At 36.0% G+C, this 23,582-nt stretch overlaps 1 protein-coding gene and 1 non-coding gene across 7 annotated transcripts in view; one reads left to right on the forward strand and one right to left on the reverse strand.

Annotated features, from left to right (window-relative positions):
- The window catches only part of NAALADL2 (N-acetylated alpha-linked acidic dipeptidase like 2), a 1,182,199-nt gene that overhangs the window by 558,933 nt on the left and 599,684 nt on the right, over nucleotides 1-23,582 (reverse strand). For all 6 annotated transcript variants that reach the window (XM_066241017.1, XM_066241013.1, XM_066241011.1 and 3 more), the window contains one exon: nucleotides 10,454-10,604. In XM_066241017.1, coding sequence (XP_066097114.1) covers nucleotides 10,454-10,604 — 151 coding nt within the window. The remainder of the gene's footprint in view (nucleotides 1-10,453; nucleotides 10,605-23,582) is intronic.
- LOC136312382 (small nucleolar RNA SNORA3/SNORA45 family) lies at nucleotides 2,231-2,363 on the forward strand. The gene has a single exon (XR_010726974.1). It is a non-coding gene; the product is annotated as a small nucleolar RNA SNORA3/SNORA45 family (small nucleolar RNA).

The following is a 23,582-nucleotide window of genomic DNA, read 5'->3' on the forward strand; positions in this document are numbered from 1 at the left end:
TTTTCTGCTCAGCTACTGCCAGTTCCTTGAAAAGATGGATTGTACCAATGACTGTAACAATATTTTGAATCTTTGAGAAATAATCAGATGATTATTTTCCACAATTTAAACCTATTAAACAAAAAGGTTTATACAGTTGGGGAAATAACAATATTCTGAATATATTTCACAAGAATAATCTACATAATTTTATGGTTAAAAAATAAAAAAGGTAATTTTATTCTTGTTTTTTTTCTCACAACTTAATTAATTATTCAATTTATTTATTTTGTTATATGCAATTTCTATTTCCATAAGTAAAAGTACAAAACTGTACTTCAGAAGCAGATGATTCACTCTAAATTTGTTCTAATTTCATATTGATACAGTCTAAACCTGTAGGCAAGCTTTATAATTTTACCATTATATTTCACCTTTAACAGTACCCTGAAGCATATGCTGAAAGTAGGAGAAAAACAAAACTGAAGCCAAACTTTGTTCAGCATTTAAACTTAGATAATTTGTCTGCTGATATCAGGCCAAATGCAACTTATGTTCATAAATCTTAGTTATTTCCATTGTATGGTGGAAGCAAAACAAATACTGGTGAAATATTTATTAGGTTGGAAGTTAAGAAACTTGGGATTTAACTACTGGTTGTTAGTCAAGTCACTTTGATTAAGGCTCAGTTTCTTTAAGAATCAATTTACTTATCTCTAAAATGGGATAGTAAAAGCTGTTCTTTCAAAAAATCTAATAAGATCAAGAAGAATCTGCTATAAAAATGTAAAACATTTTATTTTTTCAATTAGGTTCTTATTATTTTTAAAAAGATGAGTGTTTTTTAAATGGTAAGTTATACGAGTTATTTACAAATTTTGGATGTAATGGGATATCCTTATGGGATATATCATTGGAGAATATCTTCTTTCATTCAGTAAGTTGTCTTTTCATTGTTTTTGATGGTTTCTTTTGCTGTGCAAAACGCATTAGTTTGATAGACCCATTTGTTTAATTTTTTCTTTGTTTCCCTTGCCTGAGGAGATATATCCAGGAAAGTATTGCAACAAACAATGTCAGAGTTTAGGAATTTTAAAGTTTTAGCTCTTACATTGTAAGTCTTTAATCCATTTTGAGTTTATTATTGTGTATGTTGTAAGAAAGTGCTTTAGTTTTACTTTTTCACATGTATCTGTCTAGTTTTCCCAATACCATTTATTGAAGATACTATCTTGATCCCACTGTGTATCTTGCTTCCTGTGTCTTAGATTAATTGACCATACAGGCATGGGTTTATTTTTTAGCTCTCCACATTATTGGGCAGAGGGCCTGAATGGACAGTTCTGGAAAGAGGACAGACATATGGCCAACAAACATATGAAAAGATGTTAAAAATTAAGCGATTGAGAAGCACAATTGGGCAGATATAAAGTGGTCATAAGGACGCAAAGTACAACGCAGGGAATATGGTCAATAATATTGTAATGACTATGTGCGGTACGAGGTGGGTGATAGACTTGTTAGGGTGATTGCTTCGTAAGTTATATGAATGTCTAACCACAATGCTGTATACCTGAAACTAATATAATATTGAATGTAGAATGTAATTGAAAATTATAAATGAAAAAATAGTAAAAAGAAACAGCCATCTCAAGGGGGGATTGTTTGCACCTACAACAGCAAACCAGACTTAATTCAAGTTTAGGTCGTTCCTAAGAATGTGACCTTCAACCACTCAGTCCTGAATTTCCTGATGGACAATAGTGAGGTAGCTACTTGATTAGAACTCCAGTTCCTTCCCCGCCCCCCCAAAGGTGATCTTGCCTGAAAGAAAATTTTTGTTTTACTAATAACTTATGCTATCCAGGTTCTACTGATAAAAACCTTCTATATTGTAATTCTCAGAGCACCCCTCTATTTTTTAGGGACACTGCAATTTGTAAATCATTCAATAAAGCAATTAGATTTTTAAATTTACTCAGTTGATTTTTGTTCATTAACATTTTATTCATTGTAATGGAAATGTATTAATGAATTACTTTCTTTCTAAGCAGTAGATTTTAGCATACTCTTAAAATGACAATAGACTTCTGTGGAAACTTTGATGCCTAGACAGAGAGAGTATGTGTTTAATTTAAAATAATGACCTTCCAGTACCATAATAACATTCTAAGTGACTAATGTACTACATGACACACATTTCTATGAATAAGTCATTCAAAAGTGTTCTTTAAAAGGATATATAATCTTAACTGAAGCTAGCGTCATGCTTGGGTATCAACTATTGGCTTAGTGCGCTAGAGTCCTCGAAGAGTGAACTGCTGACCTTATTCACTGACTGTGGCCCCCCTATGGCATAGTCAGTCACTGGGTTAGTGACATGCAAAAACAAACAAACAAACAAACAAAAAAAGGATATAATCTTAGATGTTTCAACAATCAATTGAAAATTTTCCTGTTTGAGATCAAAAAGAACATACAAATAAAATTGTATTTCAAAACAAAATTTATATTTTTGAAAGGAACAGTGTGACTTTAAATAAGTCTCAATATGTTATGAATTAAACTTTCTGAAAAAAAATCGAATAGCTTAACAATGGGCAACTCTATAAATGGTTCAAAGAATTTACTTGAACAACATCTCACATAAATCTGAACTCTTCAGGACACATACAAGAAGCACCAGTTACAGTAAAAATACAAATACAGACACTTTATTTTTTTCTAACCAAATGACAAGGCATTTCATACAGTTAATATCTAGAATTTGCTTTAACAACTAGGCATATATTTATATTTTCTGCTGTCCTAGTCAGGGAACAGTTTAATATTGTCTCAACTGATTTAGCGCCAACTCAGTCAGTCTTTCAACATTTGTCCAGGTAACTGAACCAAGAATACCTAGTGAAGAATTTTCACAAATTACAGTGATATTCTTTATTTTTTAAATGGTTTTGGTTGGCAGAGATGATGTTGAAAAGACAGTAGATAAACAACACACAGATCCACTGAATTGTAACACTGGGATTATTAAATAAACTGTGTCGTTACCCTTCATTAGAGTAAAACCACCAAAATGACTGGCTTTCCTCTCCAGTATTTAAAACAAAGAAATAAAGAGAAAAGAAAGAAAGAAAGAAAGAAAGAAAGAAAGAAAGAAAGAAAGAAAGAAAGAAAGACAGAAAGAAAGAAAGAAAGAAAAGAAAGAAACAAAGAAAGAAACAAAAAAGAAACAAAGAAAGAAAAGTATTACAAATAGAGAAAAGGCCATAGACACAAAGATTTAGGTCAGGATGCATTTCAGGAAATAAGATATAAGGAGAATTTAGTCTAAGTCAAGGAAAGTAAATATCGTGAATTTCAACTAACTATATAGTAGTCCATAGATTAGCTAAGCAGTTATCTGGAGATGGCACTGAAATTAAAATAAACTCTGCAGCCAGCAGAACTTCAGAATGTAAATTATTAAAAGAAATATATGGAGAGGAATTATAGTTCCTATTATTATTTCTAGTTCTTCAGATATAAGACAATCTTAATGCTTAAAAATTAGAAAAGATTTTTTTTCATTTTTCCACATAAGCTAAATACTTCTTAAAAATATCTATTTCTCACCTCCTTACTGTTATGCTCGCCTCATATCTTTCTGATTACTTCTTTGTTTTGAGACTTATGCTGTGTAGCTGCTTGATTGAAAGTTTAGGTTAAGTATATCTGGATTATAACTGACTGCTGGTGCTATAATTAGGACCAATTACTGTAAATATCAGTTTTTATGCCTTATTTATTTGAGTGCTTAGCTAATCATGTTCAAGTTACGTGTGGTTCAAGTCTGAAGATAGAATTGGGCTATATGCCTGTTATAATTTTTAAAATTATATATGATTCTAGATGAGATTTACTTGGATCATAATTTAATGTAACAAGTTGGTGAAAGCAGTTAGGGTAAAATTTTTGATATTTTAAACCAGTGGTAGTCAACCTGGTCCCTACTGCCCACTAGTGGGCATTCCAGCTTTCATGGTGGGTGGTAGCAGAGCAACCAAATAAATAAAAAGATAGATTTAACTATAGTGAGTTGTTTTATAAAGATTTATTCTGCCAAACTTAGCGAAAATCCAACATAAAGTACTTGGTAAGTAATTATTATTATATGCTTTAACTTGCTGTAACTCTGCTTTATAAATTTTATAAAGTAAAGTTACTTCCCTACTTTATAAATCACCATTACTATGGAACTGGAGGGTGGTTAGAAAATTTTACTACTGACAGGGATACAAAAGTGGGTGGTAGGTATAAAAAGATTGACTACCCCTGTTTTAAACATTTAATCTTAGACATATTTGATAAATTAGCAAAGAAATTAAAAGACTAGATTAGATTCTTGATATTCTAATATCTTAATTACAATTTCAAAATGAAGCAGTGTATTTTCTGCTATTCTGAGTGGCAGAAGAGATGTGAGAAACTTAACAGAAGTATTTAAGGGCCTTGGCCAGTTGCTCAGTGGATAGAGCATCAGTCCAACATATGAACGTCAAGTTTCGATTCTCAATTAGGGCACACAGGAAAAGTGAACATTTGCTTCTCCATTTTCCTGCCTCCCTTTTCACTTTCTCTCCCTCTTCTCTCCTGCAGCCAGTAGCTTGATTAGTTCTAGTGTGGCTCCGGGCACTAAGTATAACTCGATTGGTCCAAGTGAGTCAGCCCCAGGCACTAAAAATAGCTTGGTACTCAAGCATTGGTCCCAGGTGGCATTGCCCAGAAGATCCCAGTTGGGGCACATGCAGGAATCTGCAGCATTATTTCCCCTCCTCTACTTAAAAAAAAAGTATTTAAGGAGAACAAAGCATATGTTTTGTAAACAAACCTGTTATGGGTTAAGTGCTTATACAAATATTTTAAAAAGAAATTTTAATTAGATCAATTAAAATCAAGGTATAGTCCAGGATAAGAATCATCAAAGAAAAGTAGTCATGTTAACAAAGCAAGTTTTTCAGTCAACAAATATTTAATGAGAACCTACTGATGACAAAAATTGGGTTGAGAATCTAAAACACACACAAGTTCCCAAATCCTGATTGAGCTGGAGGCAGCAAAATGTAAGTCAGCAATACAATATGCCAAAAGACCAGCAACATGAGGTCACACAGTTTAGGTCAGTAGTCCCAATGATCCAATTCAGAAGTGGTATATAAAGAATATATTTCTGTAGTTTAGGGGTTCTCAGAAGTCAGTTGCATCAGAATTATCTGAAAAGTCAGAACATAGATATTTGAGCCCATCTTTCAGAGTTCCTATATCAGTCTGGGTTGGAGCTTGAGATTTTGCATTTCCTCACTAATACTCTCTGAAGTATAGATATAAAAGTATAGATATTCTCTTTTTTATTTTTTATTTTGAAGAAAATAAGCCTCAAAAAAGGTAACTAATAGGTCGAATTAAGTTAAAGACTTTTTTATTTGTTAAAAGAATGATAAGACATTCTTTGTTGTGTAATACGAGCAAAGGTTATTTAATTTTTTTTATTTTTTGCTCTGATTCTACAATAAGAACTGTTTGGATATGCAATAAGATTTACTGAGCAGAACTATCTTATAGGAAGTTCCTGTATCTTTTTTGGGCAACCCATTTGGATGACATGTTGTTAGAAGAACGAATCAGAATTCTTGTTTAAAAAAACGCGTAAATGAATACAAAAATTGTGGTACACTTCTAAGCAATCAAAAGGAATGATCTACTGCTCCTTGCCCCCATGAACCAACATTGCAGACATTATTCTGAGAAAAGTAACCTGCACAGGATACATACATATTTCATGTTTCTATTTTTATGATGTTCTAAATTTTTCAGGAAGCATCAACTTCCATATGTACCTTGACCAGGCAAGCCCATGGTTTTGAACAGGTGACCTCAGAATTCCAGGTTGATGCTTTATCCACTGCATCACCACAGGTCAGGCTTAAATTTTTGTATTATTATAAAAGTAAGAATGGTAGTTAGCTAGGGTTAGTGATGGGGAATGACTCTGAACAGACTCAGAACTTTCAAAGATAATTAAAATGGTTTACAGCTAAATAGGCACGAAGATTACATGGATGTGTTCTTTTGTCAGTTAAAATGTGTGCATTTTATGGTCCTGGCCGGTTGGCTCAGCGGTAGAGCGTCGGCCTGGTGTGCGGGGGACCCGGGTTCGATTCCCGGCCAGGGCACATAGAAGAAGCACCCATTTGCTTCTCCACCCCCCTTCCTTCCTCTCTGTCTCTCTCTTCCCCTCCCGCAGCCAAGGCTCCATTGGAGCAAAGATGGCCCGGGCACTGGGGATGGCTCCTTGGCCTCTGCCCCAGGCGCTAGAGTGGCTCTGGTCTCGGCAGAGCGACGCCCCGGAGGGGCAGAGCATCGCCCCTGGTGGGCGTGATCCCGGTGGGGCGCATGCGGGAATCTGACTGTCTCTCTCCGTTTCCAACTTCAGAAAAATACAAAGAAAAAAAAATGTGTGCATTTTAGTGTATGTGAATTTTATCTGGAAAAATGGCAAGAGGTGTAAGGAGATATATAGACAAATCATCCCCTGATAAACTGAATATAGCTAATGAAGCTGAATGACGCATATAGAGAGTCATTATAATATTCTATTTACTATGCATTTATTAAAAATAAATAAACAAAAAACACCTTGGATTTTTGTCATTCTATACTGCTTACTACTTCTACAGAACTTAATCATTCTTAAATTAGTTAAAAAAACAAAGTTTCTAAAACTGGAAAATGAGGTAATTTTATATTAATTCTTACCTGATGATTCTTAAAAGAGTTAAATCAGATACTATTGTTCATTGTGAACAAATTATCATTTGTAGCTTTTATTTACAATTCATAATCAGCCTTCTCTTTCTTTTCACTCCCCTCTCCAAAATATTGAGGAAGTTTACATTATTTTTTTAATGTGAATAAAAGTGTAAGACACAGAGATTTAAGAACATTTCAATGAGGAGGGATAAAGAAATTAGAAACAAATATAAGTCACAGTGATGAGAAATTCTTAGCATCCAGGGCAAAAAGAGAAATATAATAGGTTATATCTTTTCTTTTCCTGTGTGTTATATATTTGTATATACAAAAGAGGTCCTTTCTTCTCCTCACTGGCATTATACTTGTAAAAGAGTTGTTTTTTTTTATGTGAGTCCTCTATAAGTACATGAGTAATATAGCAGATAGCATCATTTATTGAACTGATATTTTGTCACTGAATCTAAAAATTCAAATTTATATTTTGCCCAAACTGATTAGTTATGGATCTTTGCTTAAGAACATAGGCAGCAAGTAAGACTACTCATGTCATAAAAATATTTTTAAAATAATATTCTAAAGAAATGATGGAAACAGCCTGACCAGGCAGTGGCGCAGTGGATAGAGCATTGGAATGAGATGCAGAGGACCCAGGTTTGAGACCACGAGGTCACCAGCTTGAGCACAGGCTCATCTGGTTTGAGCAAAGCTCACCAGCTTGGACCCAAGGTCACTGACTCGAGCAAGGGGTTACTCGGTCTGCTATAGCCCCACGGTCAAGGCACATCTGAGAAAGCAATCAATGAACAACTAAGGTGTCACAACAAAAAACCAATGATTGATGCTTCTCATCTCTCTTCGTTCCTATCTGTCTGTTCCTATCTATCCCTCTCTCTTACTCTCACTCTGTTTCTGTAAAAAAAAAAAAAAAAAAAAAAAAAAGAAATGATGGAAACAGAAAATCATCCTTTGGCAAATACAATAATAATTGTAATAGACAAGAACCATGGATCGATGCTGACATTCATGGGTTAAAGTATAATAAGTATGATAAGAAAGAGAATGTTTATGTAGTCTCATAATATCTCTCCAGAAAACATTCCTTAATTATAAAAGAAAAAGATAGTAACATGCATCAGAAAAGAACTGTCAGATATCACCATGACAAAGGGATTAAAGTTAGTATCATGAGACATATGCACTGTGTGTGCAGACTCATATAAGACAATAAGAAGGGCACATCTCTTCAGCATAGCCCTGCCAAAAATGTATAACCACAATATAATCATTAGAAAATACTGGGCAAGCTCAATGGAAGGACTTCTACAAAATCAACTATCTGTGTTCTTGAAAGGGTCAAGGTAGGCCCTGGCCAGTTGACTCAGTGGATAAAGCATTACCTGGCATATGGATGTCCCAGGTTTGATTCCTGATCAGAACACAAAGAAGAAGCAACCATTTGCTTTTCTTCCCTTCCCTCTCCCCCTTCCTGTTCCACAGCCATTGGCTTGAATGGATTGAGCATTGCCCCAGGCACCGAGGATAGCTTGGTTGATTTGAGCATCTGCCCCAGAAGGGCTTACCAAGGGGATCCCAGTTGGGATACATGTGGGAGTCAGTCTCTCTATCTGTCCTCCTCTCACTTTGAAAAAAAAGGAAAGGGTCAAGGTATTAGAGGAAAGACTTCAGATTGGAGAGGATTAAGAAAATAAGGCAACTAAATACAATATGGAACTCTGGATTGGATATTATAGCAGAATAAAATAGTGAGAGAATTGGGGGAATTTGGGAAAAAAAAGAGTCTATAATTAGCAGCATTGTATCAATGCTCATTCTATGACTTTGGTAATTGTACATATTATCTTATGTAAGATGTTAACTTTAGAAGACACTGGGATAAGTGTACACAGATTCACTGTATTTGCAACTTTTTGGTGAGTAGATATGATTTAAAAATAAAAGGAAAAAAAGCATGCTGAGTTTGCCAAGACAAGCCAACTACATAAGACGGAATTCCACATTTATGAAACAACTTGGGGGAAAATAATGTTGCCGGATTTCCCAGGTTCGATTTTCGGCCAGGGCACACAGGAGAAGCGCCCATCTGCTTCTCCACCCTTCCCCCTCTCCTTTCTCTCTGTCTCTCTCTTCCCCTCCTGTAGCCAAGGCTTCATTGGGACAAAGTTGGCCCCGGGCACTGAGGATGGTTCCACAGCCTCCACCTCAGGTGCTAGAATGGCTCTGGTTGCAACAGAACAATGCCCCTGATGGACCAAGCCTCGCCCCCTGGTGGGCATGCCGGGTGGATCCTGTTCAGGCGCATGCGGGAGTCTGTCTGCCTGCCTCCTGACCCGCTTCTCACTTCCGGGGGGGGAGGGGAGTAAATGTTGCCAACTGGGCAATTTGCCAACTTAAGCAGAGTATTCACAAGTTATCTACTCTTCCGTAGTATTGCAGCTCATTGATTTGTCACCAGGACCTAGCTGCCAGGTGCTACCTCCTGAAGCTGAAACAGTCCAACCTAGGGACGTTTAAACATTTGCAAATAAGAAAGCTGGGCTGATGTTTTTGATGATACCTGGAAATTATAGATGAACACCTCCTAATTTTAATTTCAAAATTGTAATAATGAGACAGCAGAGTAATCCAAGTAGAGATCAATGATGTCCCAGATAAAATTCTTACATGGATTAAAGGGTATTTCAGAAAATAAAACAGTAATCAGTAGACTCTCTCAAAAAACCATGTTATAAATCATAACTCAATTTACTTCTTTCTTGGAGAAAGTTGTTGATTAATTAGTAAAGTCAGAATAGCTGGCCTTGAGTGAGATAATTAATAAAGTTTTTTGTGATATTTGTTGAGAACAAGGAAAATATTGGCAGAACACATAAATAATTGCATTTTTTTTGTTTGTTTAATTATTCACTGAAATCTCATGAGTAACGGTTTAGTATATGGAAGACAGTTCAAAGAGCTTTTCCTCAGCCGAGTTTGTATAAATGCACTATCTGTCAATGGCACACTGGACAGAAACTCAATAATGCAGTGAGAATCTGCCAAAAGCACAGTTGTCTTCTCTAGGCCACATGCCCCTCACTATCACTGAACAGAGTTTACAGGGAAAGAGGAGGAGAGTTGGAGTGAAGATGGCTTCCTCTGCACTGCCAGAGAGTGGCTAACCCACAATGACCCCTTCTCACAGGGAGCCGCGCAATATGCTCACAGTGACTCCACTCTTCCAAGCATCATTTCTCTCTACTTTTTTTATTTATCTAACTTTACTATGTGCACCCACACACTCAGGACTTAAGTAATTACAGCTACGTCAAAGCTGCAGACATGTCATAGTTCTCAGTATCTGTACATGTTTCTCACCTATGTGGAAACACCATCACTCAGGGTGTTAATATGTAGTCAATCAGTAATAATATATAAAATACGTTTTTCCTTTGTTTTTGATATTGTAATTTATTAAGACAAAAAATCTATTAGAGACTTTAAAAATCTTTATTCTAACAAATGACTAGGCTATAATTTGAGAAAGTAAAAATTTTTTTTAAAAAATATGGTGTGGTAAGAATTCTTTGACTTTACTATTCCTTGTTTAGTTGGAGGAGCTCATTCTTATAAATTGCAACCTCGTCATGCTTACAAGAATGATGAAGATTATCAATGAACTTACCGACACTTGGATAACCAGGTGTAGAAGGGTCTCCTCCTGGATTCAGTGACACCATGAAGGAGTCATAGGTAGGATTTGCAGTCTTTGGTAAATCACAAGGGTCAATATATAGAAGGACACCTCCAAATCCAGCTTTTTCCAGCAAGGAAAGCTAAAAGAGGAAAATAAACTATTAAAAATGCTACCATATGCATTTAAAGTTCATATTCTGCTTTCCTATGAACGTGGTTGAAATAAGATGACACTTTCTTCTGAACTTTTTAAAGTAAACAGGTATTTCAGATTTCCAAATTAATCACATCCAGCCACAGTGTTATTCTACTGGCCTCTCCTCTTTTCTCTCTATCTCAACAACATTTAAGCAGCATTCCTCTAGTGTCTACATATGATTTTACTCCTCTGAACATGGAATTTCTCCCTCTTTCCTCTTTAATTGGCCAAATAGACCTGGAGTTTCCAACTTCATAAGCTTAGCAGATATCAGCCACAGACAGGGTTCTGTTGGGAAAGGAGAGCTGTTGTGACCATTATATTATGTCCTTCCCCAGAGCAGAAGTCACTGCAGTCTTCTGATATATTTCCTCCAGGGCTTACTCTGTCGTATCAGTTGTTAAAATGTTAAAATACTTTCACACTATTTGCTCCATAGCCACTGTTCTGAACCTTCTGAGAGCTCCCACTATTGTAGTTACTCTGGTCTCTGCCCGGATGTCTCAGCCAGACCTCCCAGGTAGAGCAACTGAGGGAAACACGCAAAACAGAATGAGGGGAATCCTTCTCCGTGGTCAGTTCCTGCTGTGTCTTGGTCTCTGAACATTTGAAAATCGTCTCTGATCACTTTATTTGAGACTTATTTAATGTAAAGATGCCTTTCCGTGCCTGACCAGGCAGTGGTGCAGTAGACAGAGCTTTGTGCTGGAAAGTAAAGTACCCAGGTTTGAAACCCCAGTGTGGGGTCACTGGTTTAAATGTGGGATCACAGACATGACCCCATGGCTGCTCGCTTGAGCACAAGGTTGCAGACTTGAGTAAGGGTCACTAGCTCAGTGGTAGCCCCCTGTCAAGGAACATATGAGAAAGCAATCAATGAACAACTAAGGTGCCACAAAAGAAATGATGCTTCTCATCTCTTTCCCTTCCTGTCTGTCTGTCCCTATCTGTCCCTCTCTGTATCTCTCTCTTGCTCGCTATAAAAAAAAGCTAAAAAAATATTTTCTTCTGTTCTTTAATAAATATACAAAAAATAACTATGATGGGCAGATGAATTTGAAAACATCCCATGGGTTGTTTTGTTTGTTTGTTTGTTTTAACTTGTTAATTTGGGTGGTAAAGAGCTTATTTATTTTAGTAAGACTTGCCTGATAAGAAAAAATAATCATGATTTGTTAATCCTATTATTCTCCCATAGGAGAGAAAATGCAGTTAGTGGACATGAAGGAATAATAAAGACTGTGACTAAGGGTCATATTGAGCACAGGCAGTTACTGCTCATTGTGTGACCCCATTCATGCCGGTACTTCACTTTCCAGTTACTGCTTATGTTGTTTATTAAATCTAAAGTGGAGTAAGCGATGCATGTGTGCCTCACTGGACAATTCCATAAGGGCAGGTATCATGCTTAGCCTCTCTATCATGACACCTTGCACCTAGTAAGTACATGGTAGGTATTCAAAAGTGTCACTAAGTGAAAGAACAAATGGGAAACACATTGGTTTGGCATAGCAGCTACATTTAAAAAAAAGAGGTCTTTGAAAAAATACCTAAGGCACATTTCTGTTAGGAAGAATAAAACATATACTTGTGTCAAGGACATGATTGTAACTACATATAAAATATAATGTGTAGAAAAACAAGAACTGATACTTGGTTTAAGTATTTCACATTATAGCATTTTTCAGACCCTTAAAATGTGTTGTAATTTCAAATTTTTTGGATAATAAACAAGTATATATAATTTTTATAATTAAAAAAGAACACTGAGATACTACACAAAATATAATTGTCTTCTATTTGCCTTCTATAACAAACCACTCATAAGATTTCTGTCATTTTTTCCCCATCAGTGTTTTAATGAGGGAGAGATTAAGAATTTAGGTAGAGAGGAAGAGTGAGAGAAGAAAACAATGAGCGAGCAGAGGACCAGATTGAAGATGAACTCTCGAGTGCCTACACTAAAGTCCTTAGCAAGGGTTCGTCTAAATACTAAAATTACTATTTTTAAAACAATAGAAGATTTTGAAATGTCTTTACTATTAGAGACTATATTAGAAAAAAATATTCCTCTACGAAGCAATTTTTTTTTTTTTTGTATTTTTCTGAAGCTGGAAACGGGGAGAGACAGTCAGACAGACTCCCGCATGCGCCCGACCGGGATCCACCCGGCATGCCCACCAGGGGGCGACGCTCTGCCCTCCAGGGGGCGATGCTCTGCCCCTCCAGGGCATCACTCTGCGGTGACCAGAGCCACTCTAGCACCTGGGGCAGAGGCCAAGGAGCCATCTTTGCTCCAATGGAGCCTTGGCTGCGGGAGGGGAAGAGAGAGACAGAGAGGAAGGGGGGGGGGGGTTGAGAAGCAAATGGGCGCTTCTCCTATGTGCCCTGGCCGGGAATCGAACCCCGGTCCCCCGCACGCCAGGCCGACGCTCTACCGCTGAGCCAACTGGCCAGGGCCAACGAAGCAATTTTTTAATATAAAAATTTACTTTTTTTGAAATAATTCATGGTAATTGGAGAGAAAAAAAGATACAGGGCTAAAACAAACAAGAAAATGTACAAACAAAACAGTCCCATTATCTTTTTTGTCAAGAGGTAGCAAATATTAGCATGTTAGAGTTTCTAGACCCTCATATTAAGACCCTTGTATAAGTGCTCATACACACTTAAACATAAAAAATAAAATAAAAGCACAGGTAATAAATAGTTTGCAATCCATGTTTTTACACCTAACATTACACATTAAACATCTATCCATGGTGATAGGTATGATTTTATATAATGTTCATATCTGCATACTAGACATATATGTAAATGATATAAATAATAGTATAAAGAGAGGCCATCAGATGTTATTTAATCAGTTCTTGACTATTGGTAACACGCTGTTTCTGAGGGTTTATTTTTATATTATACCGCAACAAACTTCTTACAGCTAAATAATTGCACAAATGTGTACTTTTATGAAGTAAATTTTCATGGGTGACATTTCTAGTCCAAGTATTTGTTTTTATGATTTTGATAAACTATTCCTCCAGGGGACATAGCAAGTTATATTCTTATCAGCCATATATGTCAGTACCTGTTTCCCCTCATATCACCAACATTAAATAGTAGTTTTTAAAAAGTATTTGCCAGGCCCTGGCTGGTTGGCTCAGCAGTAGAGTGTCGACCCAGCATGTGTTAGTCCTGGGTTCGATTCCCAGTCAGGGCACACAGGAGAAGTAATCTACTTCTCCACCCGTCCCCCTCCTCTTCCTTCTTCTCTCTCTCTCTCTCTCTCCCTCTCTCTCTTTCTCTCTCTCTCTCTCTCTCTCTCTCTCTCCCTCTCTCTCTTTTCCCTTCCTGCGGCCATGGTTCTAATGGTTTTAGCAAGTTGGCCCATGGCACTGAGGATGGTTCCCTGGCCTCGCCTCAGGCACTAAAATAGCTCTGTTGTTGAGCAATAGAGCAGAGGCCCCAGATGGGCAGATCATCTCCTGTTAGGGGCTTCCTCAGTAGATCCCATCTGGCGTACATGTGGGAGTCTGTCTCTGTCTCTATACCTCTCACTTAATAAAAAATAATTTGCAAATCTAGTCAAAAATTATTTGTTCAAATTTTTAAAATTACATGTTAAATTTATTTTTATTTGCAATTTTTGCCACTGTGTATTTTCTTTCAAGAACCATCTGCTTGTGAAAAACTTTTTTTTTTTGAAACTTTGCACTACTTTTTTATTTCCAACTCTATATTAAATGTCAGTTTGGGCAGATGATATTCTGGCTTTAAGATGTAAAGATAAATATGGCAAGCCTGCTCTCAGGATGTTTAGTTTACCAGTGGAATGACCAACAGGTTTCATTAGTACAAAGCCCAATTAAAAGGCAATTAGTAGCTCCCAGGAGAAGGATTATGAGGCTAGGATCAGGGTAAATCAAAAGTGAAAAATGGTTCTTTGAGAAATTTCTGCCAGGATACAGACAGGGATGTGCTGATCTAAACAAATTTGCCAACCCTGCTTTAGTGAGATAGTTAAGTTTTCTTTCAAAAGTCTCTTCTACAAAGGTCAGTATAATAATATTTGAATGTTTAATGTTTATGAAAATCTAGTGATTTAGATTTAACTCAGTTCAAAATAAAATGCTAGAGTTGCATATTTAGTCTCTTCTGACTATATTTGGTAATACATTCTGATCCCTTTCATTGTCAATATATATCATGCTATTTTTCTACACCTGATGGCCTACAAGGAAGCAATGTGTATATCTTTAGCTAGAGCTGATTATCTCCCTACTGCCCTGAAGGGACACCTTAGATTGTGTCTCCTCTTCCATGCTCCGCAGGCAGTGCTTGGACCTGAGGTCAACACCTTTTTAACGGCCTCAAATCTGTTTGCTGGGTGCCATCTCTACTGGCCATTATAAAACTCTTAAGTCGCTTAATTCAGTAACCCAATTTCAGAAATTGTCTATTGCTGGATTTGCAATAAAATAGGTAATGAAAGAAACTGCCTATATTAACTCAACTAAAAAATCTTCCTCTGCATTGTTAGCATTGCATTTTAAATTGGTGAGATGGGGCTTGTCCAAAGTGACCAAAACATCCAGTATTCTGGTGAGATTCTGTTTTTAAAAATGCACCAAAAGGCAAGCCAATGCAAAAAGGATGAAGCTGGCAGTCAACTAGTCTGTGTGCTTTAGCTGGAGGCAGACTGTCCTGGATGTACGGGTTAAAGTTGTTAACTCTGTTCATAACCTCTCATAGCTTGAGGCCTAGAATGACAATTATAACAGCAGATCAAATTCACACACAAAAAAGAGGGCAAACATAAGGCCACGAGTTCCTAACATTGAATTTCAACTATATCTTATTTCTCTTGCTCAAACATACTATTTCTGGTAAGTTAGAGGTTCTTCCCACCTTGTAAACTAAGACAGTTTAACGTACATAGGGCAGGTCAGAAATTAGAATGGAGACAGAGAACTTTGGTAGACAGTGTTCAGCCTGAGCATGGTAGGTCATGGAGAGGCAGGCTAGGGGCATTGGCTACTGTGGTGCACTGCCACCATGGCTGTATTCCCCTAGCGGGCCACTGTTGCCTAATTCACACAAATCACCCTGTGAGCAAGTGGCTTCTCTGCTCAGAATCAAATCTTATGTCTGCAAATTAGCATGTTCAGGGCATAAAAGCTATGAGCCTTGCCAAGGAAACAGGACCAAAAAGGAAATCAGTGGAAACAGAGTGGACAGGAGGAAAGAGCACACATAGACTCTACTTCCAGCCATTCTCCTTTCCCTGGGACTAGCTGAAGTTACTTCCAGCTGTTCTCCTTTCCCTGGGACTAGCTGAAGTTACTTCCAGCCGTTCTCCTTTCCCTGGGACTAGCTGAAGTTACTTCCAGCCGTTCTCCTTTCCCTGGGACAAGCTGAAGTTACTTCCAGCCGTTCTCCTTTCCCTGGGACTAGCTGAAGTTACTTCCAGCCGTTCTCCTTTCCCTGGGACAAGCTGAAGTTACTTCCAGCCGTTCTCCTTTCCCTGGGACTAGCTGAAGTTACTTCCAGCCGTTCTCCTTTCCCTGGGACAAGCTGAAGTTACTTCCAGCCGTTCTCCATTCCCTGGGACAAGCTGAAGTTACTTCCAGCCGTTCTCCTTTCCCTGGGACTAGCTGAAGTTACTTCCAGCCGTTCTCCTTTCCCTGGGACAAGCTGAAGTTACTTCCAGACGTTCTCCTTTCTCTGGGACTAGCTGAAGTTACTTCCAGCCGTTCTCCTTTCCCTGGGACAAGCTGAAGTTACTTCCAGCCATTCTCCTTTCCCTGGGACTAGCTGAAGTTACTTCCAGCCATTCTCCTTTCCGTGGGACTAGCTGAAGTTACTTCTAGCCATTCTCCTTTTCCTGGGACAAGCTGAAGTGATCCTCCCTCTCTTTGAGAATGTTTATGTTCCTTTCAAATAAACCAATCCATAACCAAAGCAACTGGAAAGGCATTAGACTAGGAGATGGTACTGGCTTTTGATACCAACCCTGACACTTAAATAGCTATGTGGCAACTGCTATAATCTTTTCAGGCCTTGGTTTCATCATCCATAAAATGAAAGGGTTGAATATTATCTTTAAAGATGCTTTCTATTTTCTTGTGTGGTTTTTTTGTTTTTTGGTTTTTGGGGTTTTTTTTGTGACAGAGAGACAGAGAGACAGAGAGAGAGAGAGAGTCAGAGAGGAACAGATAGGGACAGACAGACTGAAGGGAAAGAGATGAAAAGCATCAATCCTTCATTACAGCACCATAGTTGTTCATTGACTGCATTCTTACATGTGCCTTGACTGGATGGCTCCAGCAGAGCTAGTGACCCCTTGATCAAGCCAGCGACCTTGGGCTTCAACCCAGTGACCTTTGGGCTCAAGCTAGTGAGCATGGGGTCATGTCTATGATCCTGCACTCAAGCTGGTGAGCCCGCATTATAACTGGGAAGCACGCACTAAAGCCAGATGAGCCCATGCTCAAGCCAGTGACCTTGGGGTTTCGAATATGAGTCCTCCACGTCCCAGTCCAATATGTAACCACTGTGCCACCACCTGGTCAAGTTACACTTTCTATTTTCAAGAAAAAACCCCACATAGTCTAATTCTGTGATTAAAAAAATATTTATAAAAATAATTATTATACTTTTAAATATATTGTTAGATATAAAACCTGCCTTTTAATTTATTGGTCAGAAATACACTTTTCAAAAATAACACAATTTCTCTGATTAAGAAAAAATCTTTTAAATGGTTTTATGATGTGGTTTCTTACAAGTATAAATATTTGAATTTTGCATTACACTTCCATTAGAGATAAAATAAAGAAAATTTAAATACTTAGATCTATATATTAAAATTCTTCTGAGTAATTGCATCATTCCTTTCTTATCAAGCGTAATGAAGTGCCAATTTCATCTTTCAAAACTATTTCACACTGCTAAAACCCCAAAACCTGCTGCATCTCTATGACAATTGCAATAAATCATTCAGGGCTAAATGAATATTATTTTAATGCAGCTACTAACATTCTGCTATACTGGTTATATTTCTACTTGAATAAGCACTTCAACCAGTATTTTATTTCCATGAAAGAAGGTAAACATTGTGTAAAGTTACTGAGCACATTCATTCAAAACTCTTATCAGAGATAATTATTAGTATCGTGAAGCCAAGGATTTTTCCTTCTTCTCAATAATAATAATAATAATAATAATAATAATATTTTTCCATGAAAATAGGAATCATTAAACCAGATTTCTACACAATGTCTCCTACCCTCTTTTACTTAGCTTAGAGAACCAATAAGTGCTGATAGCCAACAGAATCTTTGCCCAAGTTTTCATGAGTGCTAAAATCTTAATGTGCCCAAGGTAGCTAAGAGAGCTACTAGACAACTAACAGAAAAGATATTGACTCATCCTGTGACATTTCTCTGTTACACATAGTCAGATTCCATCAAGTTATGTCATGGCTGCATCAACAAACAAGACATCATATAAAAAATTTATAGGGGACCCAGTCTCAAAGCAAAATTTTATATTATATCCCCAAGAATTAAAAAGGATTTGGTGGATAACTCTGGTAGCACTAGATTGTGACCTGCATGAAGACAAGAACTTTATAACTTCATTTTATATCTGCAATGCCTCATGTAGTGCCAGCAACAAAAGATTATTCTATAGGTGAGCTAATGAATAATTAGTGTATATACCAATGAATAAATATGAATGAGTATATGAATACAAGTGTATTGTATGAGCGACATTTTTCTCTACAGCTCACACTGACTAAAAAACTTATGCAATACATTTTGTTGTGGTATCATATAGTCACACTCCTTTGAATGTGAGTGTAAATATTAAGCCATCATGTCACAAAAATGAAAAAATTAAACATTTAACTAAATGCATTATGTTGCCACTTTATACTTCTTTAAAATATATAATTAAACACATTTATTTTTATTTCCCTTCATTTTGTTTAATGTTTTTATCTAAGAGTAGTGTGGTGGAGATGAGCTTATTGGGCTTTAAACATGTGAATTTGTATTGTTAATAAAATGTCTTTTCCAACATCAAGGTGGCTAATCCCATATTTCCTACTATGAACCATATTAATACATTCCTCCTTGTGTATAATATATAAAGCTAGGTCTTATCATTAGCCAAATAATCACTTCTTAAAGAAATGGTACTATGAGTCCATGGACATGATACAGTAATTAAACAGACTTTACAAAAACACAAAGCTCCCTGGGCCTTACTCAGGGTTAGTAGTCTGGTATTTGAAATGGTTCAGCGTAGCTTTACAATCCCAATGCCTTGGTCAGATGATATGTAGGTAACTGGATGGCTGCATGGCATTCAGATATTCAGTGGGAAAAGGCATTAAAAATATCGAAGCCAGGCAGAATAAAAGAGAAAGGGCCTTGCCCTTGTTCCTGCAACTAAAATTGTCTCCTTATTGATTTCTATTCTTACTTTTCAACCAAAACATCTTTTCTATTCCAGAAGGAAGATGCTATTATTGCCATTTAGGCAATCCACTTTTTCACAGTGTCCAGCAAGGGACTATCAGTTCAATTCCACAGCTAGTTTTTAATCCATTCACAGACACTCTTAATGTTTTCAACTCACCCATTCGAACCCACTGAATGTCAGCACTGCTCTTATTATTTTCACTGGCTTCAATGCATGGAAACCCTGAACTACCACCTAAAATCAAGAATCTTAGGAGAAATTTTGTGTTTTCTTCTGTCATTTAGCACCTTGACGACATTAGCCCAGCACTAGATTCTTTTTTCTGGCTTCCATAACTAGGAGTGTTTCTTGAGTCTTCATGTGTAAAAAAAGAGCAAATATAACATAAGAAGACCTTAGTTTTACAGACAAAATTAAAGTCTATTATTATGTGCTGAATTTTGTCCCCCTAATATTTGTTCACATGTTTAAATTTTAACCACCAACACATCAAATAGAAATGTGATGCTATTTGAAAATAGGGCCTTTAGAATAATAAGAGGTAAAATGAAGTCATAAGTGTGGGCTCTAATCCAGTAGGACAATTGTCCTTGTGGAAGGAATGATACTGGAGACATATGTGCACAGAAAGAGAGTGTGTGGGGACACAGCAACAAGGTGGCAATCAGGAGTCCAAAAAGAGAGGCCTCAGGAGGAATCAATCCTGTAGAAACCTTGATCTTATATTCTCAGACTCCAGACTGAGAGAAAATAAATTTCTATTCAAGCCACCGAGTGTGTAGTATTTTGTTATGACAGCCCTAGCAAAATAATACTTTTACCTAAAATAAATATCTGCCAAACTTTATATAAAGATTCAAGAAAATAATTGTGATTAGATTCTAGGTCTACTGAGTCAACTTTAAGCCAAATAATCAAGTACTGATTGCACATCTACTATGAGCAAGATATTGCCTTAGAAGTTATTTATTGAATTTTTTATTCAGAGCATTTGATATATCATTTTGATTTCCATTCTGTAGTTGCTGAAACTGTGATTCTGGTAGGGTAAGAGCTTAATCCAAGTCACAGCTTATAAATGCTAATGTCAGGGTTCAAATTAGAGTTTTCAGAGTTCAAATCTGGCAATCCTTCCACTAATGCCTACCATTTCTTTCAATTATACAGCATCCTTTTCAAAAACAAATAGATGGGTGGAGGATGGATTTATAAAACTCATCAGAAGCTTCCAACTGTGATTGATCTGCTTCCTGAGAAGACAATGAAATCAATATTGTGTGAATTACAAGCCTGTTTATTTCAATTGCTGAAAAAGGCCTGGATTTTTACAAAGTACTGTTATGGGAGTTAATATGCATTAAAACAACAGATGGTGTATATTTTAGATTAAAGAGTCATGGCTAAAAAAAACAAAAAATAAAAATAAACTTTAAAAGTATGAATTTAACATTTCATAGCACATTCATATTTATTTAAACAACCATGTTATATGTGAAAAATAAAAATATCAAACCCAGAGTATGCGATCATTTTTGTTTGCTTGTTTGTTTGTTTGTTTGTTTGTTTTAACAGAGACAGAGAGAGAGTAAGAGAGAGGAATAGATAGGGACAGACAGATAGAAACAGAGAAAGATGATAAGCATCAATCATCAGTTTTTTGTTGCAGCATTTTAGTTGCTCATTGATTGCTTTCTCATATGTGCCTTAATCGTGTGGCTACAGCAGACCGAGTAACCTCTTGCTCGAGCCAGCGACCTTGGGTCCAAGCTGGTGAGCTTTGCTCAATCCAGATGAGCCCGGACTCAAACTGATGAGCTCGGGGTCTCAAACCTGCGTCCTCTTTATCCCAGTCTGATGCTCTATCCACTGCGCCACCACTGGTCAGGTGCAATCATTTCTTAAGTAGAGATTTTGACCTAAGAGCTCAAATTTTCTATTATTATTTTTTTCTTCTTGGGATTGTTTTTCCAATTAATAGTTTTGTTGTTTGGTGCTTATGTTATGCATTGCATTGTTAGGATGCCATTAGATGTCTGTAATATTCCAGTTTGCTTCATTATGTACATAAATAAACTCACATTTGTTAGTTTAAAAAATGACTACTTTTGTGAGGAATATTCACTGTAATCAGACTGAGTATATTCAAGGCATAATCACAGCATTCTTTTTTATTTCACTGAACATCTTTTCTTGAATTTTAAATTGCTTTACTTAATGTATCCAAAGTTATTTAAATAATTCTAGTGAGGTTAATAAGAAGCAATGACTTCCTACTTTTGTAAAGAAAAAAACCTATTCAAAAAGTTAAGCTTGTTGGCAGAGTTCTAGAAAGAATTCTCAACATCTACCATTATGATTCAGGAAGGAAAGAGGGAGAGGAAAGAAGGAAGAGAGGAGGAGAGAGAGGGAATACTTCTTATTTTATAAAGTATCTGTAATATAAAATATTTTTATTCTACTTTAAATTAATTTCTTATTGTAGCCTGTAGAATTATTCCATTTTCAGAAATGAAATAATCACAACATAAGGAAAACTAGGTAAATACCACATAGTTAGTAGCAGATTTTAGATGAGAAAAATGAGTCCTCATAATTTATTCTTCTGTGCTATGCCCATGAAATCGTAATGTTTCCAAATAATGAAAAAAAATGTTTTTCAAATTAATTTTTTAAATTCATATTATTCAAATAACTTTGCCATGTTTGATGCATAGTAGACACCTAAACTTTGAAAGAAATCTTTAAAAATGTGATGCTATTTTTCCAACTGTAACTTAAAAATATTAAGGAGAACACTATATCTTATTCCTCTGCTCCTATTATTCTACCCATGGTGGATTTTTCTATGTAGTTTGGCTTCATTATTCTAGGCTCCAGCTTGAGAATACAATGATAGTGGGACCTAGAAGTATCAACCTAAATCCTTTAAATTCAGAAAGAGGGATTTGAGACTGAGATAAAAAGCACAGTGGCCTGGGTCCTTTTCCTACATCAAGGTGGTTCATGAATTAAAAATATTAAAGGGTATTTGTTTTTAACAATTTCTCTAACATGGTTTCATTACTTACAGCCAATATTGGTGGGATATACAATTTTTATTAGTAAAATATTGCTAATATTACCAAGTGCCTACATTCCTCTTTCCATCTTTGGAAATTATATTGCTTTTAAACCAAATAAATCATATTCAAAAAGAACAGAAAACAATATAAGCAACATGTATTTTTAAAAATTAAGTAAAAAAGACAAAGCTTCCGATTTGCAACTTCTAATTTTTCATGCTTCTAATGAGTGTATGAGAGAGAAAGAGACAGGCAGTAGAGAGAGAACAGAGCTCCATATAATCACACTCAAAATTAAAGAAAAAGCATGATGTTCTGCTTATCATTTAGTCTTTAAAATTCACTATTTAAAAAATTTAAATATATGTTAAGTAAAATTTTTAACTAAGGTTATAATGAATGGGGAGAAACCCAATGATAACAAATAATAGAACAAAATATATCTAAAGATATCTTCAAAATTAGCTATTATTTAGGTTTATTGTCATTTTCTGACTTTTCTATGTCTTGATAAAAATTAATATTTAATATTTCTATTTCTGTGGCTTACAAAATTGCTTCTACATCAAAAATACTAAACAGAGCTCCTAATATTTTTGCACATAAAAAAAACCCTTAGTGACAAGATGTATATTTGATATTCAATGTTTTCTTAATTTATAGCATTATTAATCTTCATATGAACATTAAAATATAGTCAAGTTTTAGCAGTGTTTCTTTTTTAACTGAAATATTTACATATAACTCTTCTCCAAGGTGTGTAAATATGAAGGAGTACATAGACTAAAAAAAATGGGTATTAACACAAGAAAGCATATGTCAAATTATATTTAAAATTTCACCTTAGAAAAACTTTAAACCTTGCACTACTTTCAAGTGTTATATAATGTTTAAGTTAGTGTTATAAAATGTTTAAATTGTTAGGAATACAGCTAAATTTATCAAATTGTTTTTATGTAGCCTGGATTTCAACCAACTTGGACTAAAAGTATGAAGTCTGGAACTGGATCAGCCATCAGCCAAGGAATGCTGGGCATGCCACTGAAAAGCCATACAGTTCATTTGCCCTGTCAGTTACACAAAATGACTAGTAGATTCAAAGGATATAATATGTCTGAGGATTTTGAGGGAAGCAAATGTTACATATGCGTGAGGTGTTTGTTTTAGTTTTCTATGATGATGATAAGAGAGAAGGAGGAGAACAAGTTAATAATTAGGAAAATGAAATTTTTCTTTCTTTTTTTTAGCTGAAATAGAGAATAATATCAGGAAGAAAAAAAAAGCCTAGTTAACCTGGAAAAAATATAATCTGACAAAAAGTGATGAATTTCATGGGTTTACTTTCAAAATTACATATTCATCTAATC

Source organism: Saccopteryx bilineata, chromosome 8, assembly GCF_036850765.1.
Source record: "Saccopteryx bilineata isolate mSacBil1 chromosome 8, mSacBil1_pri_phased_curated, whole genome shotgun sequence".
NCBI classification, from domain to species: domain Eukaryota; kingdom Metazoa; phylum Chordata; class Mammalia; order Chiroptera; family Emballonuridae; genus Saccopteryx; species Saccopteryx bilineata.